The sequence below is a fragment of the Motacilla alba genome, chromosome 3 (genome assembly GCF_015832195.1).
Source record: "Motacilla alba alba isolate MOTALB_02 chromosome 3, Motacilla_alba_V1.0_pri, whole genome shotgun sequence".
Taxonomy (NCBI): domain Eukaryota; kingdom Metazoa; phylum Chordata; class Aves; order Passeriformes; family Motacillidae; genus Motacilla; species Motacilla alba.
The window spans coordinates 30,969,120-30,982,252 of record NC_052018.1 but is presented as its reverse complement, the minus strand read 5'-3'; the positions used below and the strand labels follow the sequence as shown (position 1 = coordinate 30,982,252).

General features: G+C 38.1%; 1 protein-coding gene across 1 annotated transcript in view; it reads right to left on the bottom strand.

Moving 5' to 3' along the window:
* CD109 (CD109 molecule) overlaps nt 1-13,133 on the bottom strand; it is a 79,443-nt gene that overhangs the window by 17,012 nt on the left and 49,298 nt on the right. Inside the window, exons 26-30 of the mRNA XM_038132114.1 lie at nt 12,468-12,633; nt 11,203-11,393; nt 8,683-8,838; nt 8,529-8,594; nt 4,174-4,310 (exon numbers count right to left, since the gene is read on the bottom strand). Coding sequence (XP_037988042.1) covers nt 4,174-4,310; nt 8,529-8,594; nt 8,683-8,838; nt 11,203-11,393; nt 12,468-12,633 — 716 coding nt within the window. The remainder of the gene's footprint in view (nt 1-4,173; nt 4,311-8,528; nt 8,595-8,682; nt 8,839-11,202; nt 11,394-12,467; nt 12,634-13,133) is intronic.

Genomic DNA, 13,133 nt, shown 5'->3' with positions numbered 1-13,133 from the left:
AACACAGACAAAGAAACTTTTAGTAGAAATACAGTAGCCTACTCTCCAAAGAAAACATTTGATCTTTAGGTCCCAACTAATGAAGTAACAATGCTTAAGAATACTTAAGAAACAAATGGAACAGAATACTGACAAGAAAATATCTAATGATAAAGAGCTAATTATTAATTTCTCAATTATTTTTCCAGCTAATTTTAGCCACATATGCAAAAGCTGGTTTAGCACTGAGAAAACTGCAATACATAAATCATGTGAGAGACTACACTGACAACGTAAGGAACCAATCAGCATCTATTAGTACAGGTTTATATTACAAATATGCAGAAACTTTTGCAATTAAACACGTTTCAAAAGAAGCAATTAAGAAGCTGCTGTAGGAATTCCTGTACTGAAATATATGTATGTCCTCTTACGGATGCATTGTTTTGCTTTTATTCATTTTGGAGGCCAAGAGATACAGGTGTATACACCAAAGAAGTCTCCCAGACCTTTTCATATTTCCTTCACAGAGACTGATGCTAGCATTAACAAAGTCATCACCAAATTACTTCACAAAGTTTCAGTTTTAAATGCATAGCCACGTTATTAATCCATATTTGGAAGAAGATTTAATAAACTGAGAGCCTTTTTTTTTTCCTAAATAATGCTTACTATTATATCTTCTTCCAATGTGAAAACCAGATGCTGGAGTAAAAGTTTGCTCTATTGAGCAAGCCTTGCACACTATAGTGCATAACAGATTAATCAAAATATATTTATGGTGCTCTGTGCTACAAGTGTCACCTAAATGCCTGCAAAAGATTCTACTGCTTTAAATAAAGCAGGTAGCAGAAGAGTTTCCCCTGCCTTAGCGTGGAAGGTAAATAATTATTGTCCCACTAAAATAGAAGTGTCTCTAATCCTCATTTCGAAAGCCTGGCAGTATTGAAAGTAATTAAACTATTTCTTTGTAGAGCTGGGTAGTTAAAAAAGGAATAAAAGGGAAGAGTTGCTTTCAAAGCACTGCTGTTAAGCCTGGCTGATTCAAGGCAGATACAACTTTGAAAGAAATACAGCACAACTGCTGACTTCAGTTGGCTCACAAGACTAGAAACAAACGAAACCATCTGTTCTATGATGTGCTGTGCCAAAGTAGCTGCTATTGAAAACAAATAATTGAATTGGAACTGGATGTAATTATTTCTGCATAATTACCAATAAGAGGAGAGTAAAATATTCAAGCTGTCTAGCCAGCCTGGGGTGCTACTAAAACACCAAGAGGGTACCAAACTATCTTGGTATTGTCAAGGAGTGAATTAGATATATCCCTAGAATTTATGAGGATCTAGGTCTCAAAAAAAGGAAGAGAGGCAGCCTTGGAGGTGGGTTGTGGTATCATCTCTTCAACTCCATGGTCTCTTAAAAAAAGGAAAAAGAATCATCATGCAAGAATGACCAGTAAGAGACTTGAAACTTGTACCTGAAGAAAACTGGTATTTTCAGTTGAACTTTATGTTTCAGCTCATCAGCAATATGAGATCAGGGTAAGACCCTCTCACAGATGATACAAAGAAGAGAAAACAAAACCACGCTAGCATAGGCAGAAAGCAGAAATGAGAGAGTAAATTGAACCATCAGTGATCAGTTTCCCATGTCTGGAAAAGGTATGCCAGCAATAAAACTTAGAAAAACTGGCAATCCTGGGTATTTGCCTCCCAGAGAGTGTGTTAGCTCCTCTAACCAAGAACCACTTCAATGTGAATGAGACATCATCTGCTCTAGTGTCATAAATAATACCAGTTAAGAAGACCACAGCCAACCCCTATCAAGCTGGCTGAGAGAAGGTAGATATTCTTCAGATTAAAGAAAAGAAAAAAATTGTGAAGTTGAAGCCTTCAGTACCTAACTATGTATATCCACAGCTAGATGCATACCCACAGCTAGATTATACACACACACTCGTTGAGATTTCTACAGCCTTTTTGTATTGGTTTCTCTAGAAAGCCAGATCATGTTATAAAGATCATAAGCAGGACAACTTTAAACTAATTTAGAAATATAGATAAGACATATATTATATACAATTTATAGGGAAAAGAAGAGAAAGATGACTTATATATGAAGTTCAGCAATCAGAGATGAAGCTGTAGCCTAAGCAATTTAAATAGACTTACTCAAAGTACCAGTCCACTTCCCACAATAAGAGTTGATGGAATTGATGTTGGAACTAACTAAATGTTCCAAGTAATTTCTTGAGGCTGCTTTTCAATGTCACTAGAGTTCCCCCTCTTCTTTGAACACTTTGCAATTAAAGCATCACCACTCTAGAGGATCCCCAGAGAGATGGAGCACTTCTCCTCTGTATTTTAAGCGAAAGGTCTTAGCTAGAGAGTCAGACTGCCCAAAAAAGACTTAGCCGAAATCCAGCATGTAAACCCTTTACATGTCAGGAGTTTGTGCCAGACTTTAAAATGCTGTTGACACTTCATAGAAGAGTTTAAAAGAGAACAAGCCCCTTCTGTTTCAAGAGCTCTCATGTATTCTAATGTCTCTGCCCACCATCTGTGTCACTGAACTGGATACTAGAAACATATAAAAGCAGAACTCTGGCTTTATGCCTGCTGGCTACTTCCCAAATTAAATCAATGCTCTGTACTGAAATCATATTCTCTATAGCTGATTATTTGTATGATGGTGTCACCTAGAGGCTCATCTCCAGTCACAGCTCCCTCGTGGAAGGCAGAGCTTAAGAATAGTTCAAGGCATATGGTATACAAAGTTTAAAGAACTAGCAAAAAGGGGGTGTGGTTGAAAGGTATATAAGAGGAATCACGGTGGATCAGGTGGTACTTTGCAAAACTTGCATTTACATGGAATGTAACAAGATGTTGCATATCTAATATGTATAATGCCACAAGAAAAAAAAAAACAGTATTTCCAGAGGAAGTATTCACAAACAGATGAAATCCTTAAACACAACAAATGCAGTCATCTCAACAACATTATTGTGGATTATAAAAGACAGAAGACAAAAACCATAAATACATATATATATAGAGAGAGAATATGGCCTATAGGGTTTCATATGAAATATGCAGTGGTCTTTAACTACAATAGGAAATGCATATTGAAGAAACTGCCAGAAGACAAACACCTTCAAATATACCTTTTAAATATGTGTATGAACACTTCCACAGCAAGCAAAATGGAGGCACAAAGCAGTGAAAGAAATGACTGACTGGCTGACCTAGGAATATGCAGTTCAAAGTCACCTGTTCTCATGTGATGTAAATTCTATCCAGGTAACACCAGGTGGCTATCCTGTGGTCCCAGAGATGATACTTGAGTAGGCTCAGCTCAGTTTTTAGTAGCTGATTACTAAACAAGAAACATCACCCCAGATGCACACATTCTCCCATATCCTCCTGCCCCCTCCCCCTTATTCAGCAAAAAGATCAGAATTAGTCTGTGGAAAACTTTCCACCTCTTTCAAATCTAGAATAATGTATTGTATTCTATTACCAAGTTCTTAAATACTGGTGAATGAAACACAACAAAGATAGTTGCACAATAAGGTAATGTGAATTTATCATTATGTAAATATAGATTTTGACTCCTGCCAAAATTATTCTGAGTGAAGTTAATTACAGAGATGAAAAAAAAATATTATTTCATGGTGTTTGTAGCCCTTCAGAACTTCCTTCTCTCTTTACAAAAAAAAAAAAAGTACCTACTTCTGTATCAAAAGAAAAGGATTCTTTTCATGAAAGGTAAGAGTAATAGGCCCTTATCACAGTTTGCTACTCAAGATAGAATCCAGAGATACTGATCCAATTTTCAAGTCTGTCCACACACATTCCAAGAGCTCAAAAGCACTTGCACCAAAGAAACCATTGAGTTTTTTCCTGTATTTCACACAAACTCTTCCACATTCCTCTAACATTTAGGGTACCTTGATCTTCATGCATAATAGTATAAAAAATATCACCTGGCCAGCAAAAATTTATTTATAAATTGATTCTTAGTTTCACTACTATCATTTGTGCAAAGTAATTTTTATTTTCTTCAGGTATACATTTATATCCCAGACATTAGTAAATTCGTACAAACAAACAGATAATTTGGTTTATTTAAAGCAATGTAAAGTTGGTATATACGAAGACGTGCATGAGATGCTACAACTGATTTACCTACCTTGTGCACACATTCAAAGTCAAGTGGTTTGCATCATCTTTATCATCTTTTACATCAACATTCAACCCAAAGGCTTCTTGATTTTGGAGAGATCTGAGCCTCTGATCGGTGTGCTTTGTGTTGTACATAACATTGAGCTGTGGATTGCAAGTACAGACATCAGGCGACATGTAAAGCAAATCAGTGTGGTTCAAACACCAAGTTGCTAGCACCATAACACCAGAGGAGCATTCACATGAGAAAACACACTTTGCACAGACCTGCTAGCCTATAATTGACTTGCTAACCTATAACACGGACAAGCCCCTGTCATACCTTCAAACTTGGACTGACAATTTTCCGTTTGCTATCTGAAACCATTGTAGAAGGAGTGTGATTTTCCAGAAGCACTTTTCATTCCCTTTTCTTTAGCCAAGCAAAATTCATATTGGGGTCTTGCAAAGGGAGTTATTCTTTGCTGTTTCTGCTTATTTTTCTACTACAAGCAAAGAAGAACCCCCTCACCATGCTATGTGTTTTATCTGGATGACGGAGGGAATCATCTTTAATTTCTCATTTTTGCTTTTGTTGCCACCTCTCTCACTTTTTGATACAAAAATTATGCTCCTTCTTTACACATAATTCCCACGGTCCTGCCCAACATTGCTGAATTTAGCATGCTGTATGAGTGCAGAACCAATTCTGTAGAGGCACTCAGGACAGCCATGGTACAACTGAGAAGATTTACCATGTACAACTGCTCCACAGGAGAAGACAGCACCAAAGATGAAACCAATCTAGAAAGCCTGCCAGTTGAAGGCACACAAAAAGCAGTGCCTCAACAATCTGACACCATAGAAGCAAAACTGTTTTAACTTTTGCCAGAAAAAGCTAATGAGTGGCAATTTACTGCCAAGGCAGGATGTTCTGAAACCACATACTGAACAGGTCAATCAGCTAGTATTTTCATGGAATAAGCTATTGTTGTTACGGTCTGACTTTCTTTTCCCTACTTCTCATCACAATGAAGGAAACCGTTTTCACAGAGTTTAATTAAAGCCTTCTTCTGTATACACACTCACTTTGGGGACAGAAGGCTATTACACAGAAACTCACATTAAATTAACAAAATGAGCAACTGCATGTCTTAACTTTTGAAAGGCAACTGCCAAAGCTAAAGGCAGAACTGGTCCAGTCTTGTGTGTAGTGCAACCAGCTCTGGTGAGAGGCCCAAGGAGAGAAAATTAAAAGCTAGTGTTCCACATGAGAGTGATGCTTCAAATAGTAGCTGACACTATCAACTGCACTACATTTCTAAAAATGTGGCACATTTATAACCCCCTAATCAATGCCTATCCTTTTCCTTCTTCAACTAGCAGTATAAATGAGCTTGACTGAACATGTGAATTCAATGAAAACATCTCAAATATTTTCTGTCCATTTTGAGTACGCAACATCCATTCAAATGGTAATGGAGAAACATCTGTGCATTTCGTCATGTACCTGTTCCAGTACCATCACACTAAATAACATTCAGTCCTCTGCCTAAGTCCAGCAAAAATATACCAAGTGGATAAAACAGTCACTGTTTCCAGTAATGAGTAACAGGGAATTCTGAGGTTTTTTCCTCCTTCCCTCTCTATACCTCATCAGGAGATTGAGGAGATCTTGTTCACCTATCCACTTTGCCCATACCCACCCTTGTTTGAGCCTGTCCACCCTCCCCTTGTTGCCAGCTCTAGATTTTAGTGGCATTCTCCTTCCTTCCAAGAAGGCACGAGCCATGCCAATTATTTTAGTCATGTGTCATGTCCAGCTCCTTCCAGCTCACAGAAGGAGCATGTTTCTTTCAAGACTTTCAGCAGGCCTCCTACAGAAGATTGCTTCTTTGACTCCTTTCTCTAGAGCATATTTCATAATACACTAACCCATCATCTCTTCCCTCTTGCAAAGTGTCTTAGGTCATGCATGAGATATACTCACAATGGGATGTATGTACAAAGGAGAGACATGTTAGAAAACTTTTGACACCAGGACCAAGAAGCTGCCTTTACAATCATAATATCCAAAATAAATACATTTTATAAGATCCTGAAGGGTCAGGAGTGAATGCACTGCCAACTTGCACACACAGACAGTGAGATTTCACCAAAAATTTTTTTTTTCTAAGAATCCATTCTGTTGGGAAAGCATGATGTTTCCATTAATGGATTTAATCTTGTGTTGTGTGATATTTAAATGAATTACTGCTTTGACACGCTACATTTGGCGAGAAAGCCAAATCCCAGAACACTGATTCTTACCACTGTACTCTGACGGGCCCAAGACAATGAAACCCAGCTGAAGAAATGTGATTACAATGTCATATGCTATCTGATTTATTAAATCTGATCCAGACCTAGCCTATGTCTGGGAAAAAGAGAAATCTCATTCAATGTCCTCAGTGCTCTTTCTTTTAGAATACCAGACCTGCCAAAGGAAGCAGAAGGAAGGAACTGATCTCAGCAAAGACAAGGTTTTGGAGGAACTACTCCAGGGTGTTAAGTGTAATATTCTGAATCAAGTCACAGCACCTCTGACTCAAAACTTCAGGAAAAGAGGCAACAGCACAGTGACCTAAATGAACAAGGTAACCTAGCCTTGGATCATGAACAGCAGTTCCTTGTGAGCACATTTCCACGCTCATGCAACAAACCAGAAACTTAAACCCTGGTGTTATACACCCCCAAGGAATGCTCCACCACAGTGAACTGGCTATTCTCAGTGGAAGACTTCTGCCCAGTCTTCACCAGACATGCTAGTTTGAATGTGAATATTTTCCTGCTGGAAATAATGCAATTGGAACCAATGTGTTTTCACAAAAGGTATTAATTCCAACAAATCAGTGTTTTCCAGCAAGAAACAATTTGCTGAAAAGTTTTTCATCAGCTCGCCTGACAAATTAACTGACTAAATATCAGGGAGTATTTCTCAACAGTGATTAGGGTTAAGTAGTCTTAACTGTTCTGGAGCCCCACTTTGTTACATTCCACACAATCACACTCACAGGCACACTGAAACCACAGATGTGTGAATGCAGTCCTGCTGAGATGTTCATTTCTATCTTGGCCTGCAAGTCTGAATCTAAATTATCCTCTGAAACTTTTGAACTTTGCTGTAACTTTGTTTGACTTCTGGGAATTAATAATCATGGGTTGTGATTTATGGCACTGTGGGTTTTGCAGACTGGTGGTGAATGAATGAGGTGTATCTCCAGATGCTGTTCACTGCTGATAGGCAGCTGTGAAGACTTTGAAAAGGAGTTTTATCCCAAACCACATTTACCAACCATCACCAGGCTTTTTTTTGCTTCCCAGATGCATACGAATGCTAAAGTGAAGGACAGATTGGATGGAACTTGAGATAGAATCTGACCTGGCATAAAACTTGGAGATACATAAAGGTGACCTTGGATCAGTTTTCTCAGTTTTCTACAATGACTAGTAGTCCAGTAGGAACTCTTGTTTTGTGACACAGTCATCAAGTATAAGTTTATACTTTCAATAAAATCAGTCTCTCATGCTTAAGAGACTAGTATTTCTGCACGCTTTTTCAAGGTCTGCTCTTCCACCTGTGTGGTCACAACCAATTGCCATGGAGAGGGCACCGGAGAAGTGAGATCCACTGCTGCCCATATCAAGTTAGATCCAACACTGTTTTCTGATATGGTACTTCTCCTTCCACTTTCTGCTATGCCCACACTTTTGGCTGATGCTAAGTGTCGATTACTGTTTGTAGTTTGGAGGATCCTGTGACTCCTTTGACTCTGACTTTTTCATCCTATTTCAGAACACTGTAAAAATTGCTGGAGAACCTAGCTGTAATAACCTCTTATTTTTATTTTTTGTTGCTTTCTACTTCAATGAAAGGAAAATTATTCTTGTAACTAGCAATGCAATATTATTCTGTATTGATCTGTGCCTTATTATGGTTTACCAAGGTCCTCAAATGAGGCATTTCTGCCTAGTCCACATATCTATTTTACTCTGAACTCTGTGTCTGCCAGTGTACCACTGTAGTTCTTTGTCTTGCAAATGGACATTGCATTTCTGCAGGAGGACAGGGCTGCCTTGATACAGCTCTGGCTCATGGAAGTGCCCCAAAACTGTCAGTCATCCAGCAGTACTTAAAAGGCCACGCCATTGGTCAGAAATGACAGGAATATCTCCATATTTTATTCACAGCATTCCTCAGTTAGTGAAGTGCTTTGCTACTGATTTAAGACATTTTGGAAGACTGTTCCTATTAACATGTTTTATAAAACTTCCAAAACACACCTTCCTTACAGAAAGCATATCTTCAGCAAGAATACCTACCTAATTGCCTGCATTGCCTACCTGAAAGACAGCAAATCCCATTCCCTCCGCTGACACTGTAATTGGCATTTGTTGTGCAGGGGGAATCTGAAAGAAAGATGAGCAAACCAGTATTTTCAAAGTACTTTCAGTCAGCAGACTTTTGTACAAAAGTATTCCTCACTTTTTACAGTACCTCCTTAGTCTGAAGCAGGAAACGGTTTCGAGTATCAATTGAGAATGTTGCTGGTATTTCCAAAGAAGGGGCTGTCACTGTTATATCCATTTCTGTTTTGCTTGCCACAGTGAGAGCTGCAAACAGACTCAAGGCTTGTAGAGCCACCACTGTGTCCTGTCAAGAGAAACAAACCCTTCTGTATTGAAAAGAAGCAGCCAGCACAGCCCATAGACCGTGCCTTGGGGAGCTCACAGTCCCTGCATTGACCCATTTGTTGATTAAGCTGGAACCTTCCTGCAACCACCTCCCTGTCTCTGGATTCCCCTGGCACAAAGATCCCAGCCCAGAAGAGAGAGCAACACAAGACAAGAAGTTAGCTACTGTGGGAATGGAAAATGAGGTGGGAGCCAGCCAGCAAGTTTTCCTCCTGTGCAAGGTACGTGCAACACCTGACAAACTGAAAGACACAACAGTCAGAACTACACAACAATCATGGAGAAAGACACAGAGGAAAGTAACAACATTGCTACTTTCTAGATTTATTTAGTGACTGTGCTTTAAGTATTCAGTACTGGACAGGAGGTTTTCAGGGTGCCTTGACAGCTGATGCAAAAGCTACAGGTCTGAAAAATCATTAACACTAATTTTAACAAAAGGCTGAATTGAATTTTTATCAGACACTCAGCAACAACTTCAAAGGGTTTCAGCCCAGTTTACCCTCTGTATTTGATCCAAAAGTTCTGTGCAATTGTTTAACCACTGCAGAATATACTTACAAACACACAGTCATACATGTATCTAAAATTCTTTTTTTCATCTTTGTGTGTGATTGTAGGCTTAGCTCTCCAGGTTTTGAACACAAGAAGCTGGGTTTGAATGTTTGGTCCAGCAGAGTTTAGGGAATGAGAATTTTAACATCCACCATTTTCTGGGAAGAAATACAGCAATCAAATATGTCTCTAATCTCAGTGACTTTTACTGTTCATGCGGTTCATTTTGCACTTATTTTTAACCAGTCAGAGTGAAGAAACTGGCCTTTCAGGCTTGGCACACAAATACTTTATTCATTATTAGGCCACTTTTAGTAACAAAATTCTAACATAACAGGAATTCATTCACTAGAACATGGTGACTGTGCCATACCTTAAGGGGCTAGTATGGGCTTACTATTCACCCTAACTCATAAAAAAAACCATTCTCCTTCCCATGCCACATCCTTGTCTGAGATGACCTGCTTCACTGATTTCTTGAAATGCAGAAAGATCAGCTGATTAGCAACTGCAAATTGTCAATAAGCTGTATCATGTACACAGATTATGGTGAATTACTACACCCCAACTTATAAAGCATCACACATGCAACTTAATGCCTTCCTCCTTATTGTTCAACAATATATTAAGTTTCTTACGTAATAAACTCATGGAAGGAAACACTCAAAACATCATTTTTTAAAGCAATCTTAGAAGTTAAGTAAAAAAACTATGGAGTAATTTCTACAAATTAAAAAAGGCATCTAGCAAGACATTGGACCAATTTTGAAATCTAAACAGTTTAGACTATCAAGAACAAAAGGATTAAATTAATTTCTTAATTTTACCCTCAAGGGTAAATTATAGATTTTCAAACTTCCAAGTAAAATAGGTTTCTGGAGAATAGAGAAAAGCTTTTTTAACTCATTAAATGCTTCAATCAACCTCTCCAAATAATAAGCAAGAATTAACACATTAGGAAACCTCAGGGGGACCAGGCCAGTTCTTAAATTGCATTTTACTCAGAACACATTTCTCAGATTAATACCAACCAACACCTGAAAATAATGAAGGATAGCCTGTACACCTTGGTACCAAGCAGCATGATGAAATGTGACATTTTACTGTGACCAGCATTTGTAGTTAATTTAAAAGCTAGTTTAAACCAATGCAATCCAAAGTACTATCTAATTTTTTGGATGCCAGCACAGCTTACAAGACTTCAATAACATGGAAACCTCCTGGAGATAGTGAAGATATTCCAAATTTCATGGTCCATGAAAAATCTATGCAATAATAAGGACAAAGTACATTAGTAAGTTAACACCAACTGCCAAAAGAGGAATTAGGTTAGGCTGTTTTTCTAAAACCTACTCCCTTTAGTAAAAGGCTAAATAATTAGCCTTTCAGGAGTTTGAGGGCCCGCACACGGAAAGAATAAAAAGAGGCTTCTCTCCTTGGAAAGGAAGTAAGCATATATATTCATCATACTTATTTCAAAAATATGTTTAATTACTTTTCCACAGGCACTACTATTTCTTCTTAATTTGTTATTAGTACGTTATATAAAGAAGGTCTCCCTCTAATTCTCTTTTTTATTAGACTTGCCAAAGATACTAAAACTGGCAGTCCAGGAGTAAGATACCAATAATGCAAGCTTGTACACAACCAAGGCTGTTATAGCAAAACAAAACTCAGTAATTATTATGTAAGAATGTTTCTTTTTAATTTTGAAATATACACTGCTTGTTTAGAAATTAGAGCAAAACCCCTTAAGACAAGATATTACCTGAGTAGATGAAAATCCCCCAAGGTGATTTCTTTGATGACTTAACCATTTCATAATAGGAATCCCCTCAGCTAATCTGTCTTGATGAAAGTGAGAGAGCAGAGCATATGCTGCAAGTTCAATATCAATGGACCGTGGCTGCCATGAGTCAGAAATTTCAGAAGCAGGTGTTACCCAAAAATGAAATTCTCCTGTAAAAGGAACCAACAATAACCTGATCCACAGACTGAAGTCTTTGGATTTCTGGGGAAGTCTTAGGGGAAAACTTTTCATTACATTAACGCTTACACATGGGCTCTATGGGATCTATGACATTGTGTTAATGTTTAAGTGTGTGTTCCATAAGGTACTTCCTCATCAAGGTCTGAATCTAGATACAAAAAAAGCTGGAGTCTAAATAGTCACTCAGCTGATTTCAGTGAACTTTACATCGATCCTTTCCTTGTCGGCCTGAAGTGCTCACAAAAAGACCTTCTGAAAAGGCCACCATCTTGTTCCAGTGCTGCTCTCTCTCAGGACCAGAGAAGGCACCTCAGGCAGCACAAGCTGCTCAACAGACTCATTCTTGAGTAAAGCCTTCCCAAAAAAATTACTTCTTCTCTTCCAAGAAGTGACTGTCCAAAAGGCCTAACTCAGTAAACATAGACAGACATTCAAAAGATTCCTTTGCTAGGCTACAACACAAATTCCTTTGGATTCTTCAAGACGACAGTTACTATTTCGAGCCAAAAACTTCCATTTCTTATACTCCATATGGTCTGTTCTTCCCCCAAACTAGGAAAAAGAATTCAGCTGAACTTCAAAGAGTTTAAATATACTGACATGATAGGTCCCCAGAGAAATTGCCTTACAGGAAGTCAAATACTTCACTTCTTCTTTCTAATACTCATTGCTCCCCAATACCCTCTGGATCTCTCCAATCTACTTTGGAATAGTGAACTTCATCCATCTATCTCTCTTTACCAGGCTGATCATACGAGATGCATAATAAAATAGGAAAACTGACAAGTCATGTCGTTCAACAGCATCACAGTACTCCTATCAGGAACACAGGAACTGAGACTGAAGGCCCAAGCCTTGTTGTGAATTGTCACTCATTTATGGACACTTCTTATTAAGGCTGTCTCGGGACTTCTTAGCTAATTCTCTATATCCTACTCTGAACAGACTAGAATTCTGAACACAGAGCTGTAGATATGTGATAGACACTTTTAAATTTCAAAAAAAATCTATCTGTACAGCTGTGCAAGATATTTGTGCAGTACCTTGGCGTTCTGCTCTCTGGTTCAGCATATTCAGTGCTTCCTTCGCTCTTGGACTTTTTGCCCAGGACAATGCATATGTCACAAGTGCCAATGTGTAATTATCTGAAATGCCTTCTTCTAATTTATCTTCTAGAAAGTTTGTAGCAGTCTTGATGGCATAAGCATGCTGGAAATGAAGATAATATTGAAGAATGTACAGTGAATAAAATATATCTTGGAATAGAAAAATGTAAAAGAAAAATTTATACTGAACCAGAGAAATTACTAGCCCCAAACCATAGCCAAGAAACAATGAAAATCTCTTTCAGAGTCACACACAAATCTCAAAGGCAAGCCTTTTGATCTGGCACTGTCTTTATGAAAATGAATAATTTCAATTAAATCAACTGGAATGGCTTAATATCTTTAAGAGTAGCTCCCCACAAGAAATTTCTTTCCAAGTTCTTGGACTCAAGCCATGACAGTATTCTTGCTAACAGAAACTGCCTTTAGATTTTGCAAATATAAAACTCAAGGGCTTAAAACAACTTTGCATTGCTTTGAATAGGTAAGGGATATTTAACAAAATGAGGTTAGATTTTGTCTGTGTTCAAATATTCCTCTATTTCTATTAACTACCAAGTGTTTGCCAGGTACTATGAAAATTTATGAAGCATTCTCCTAACT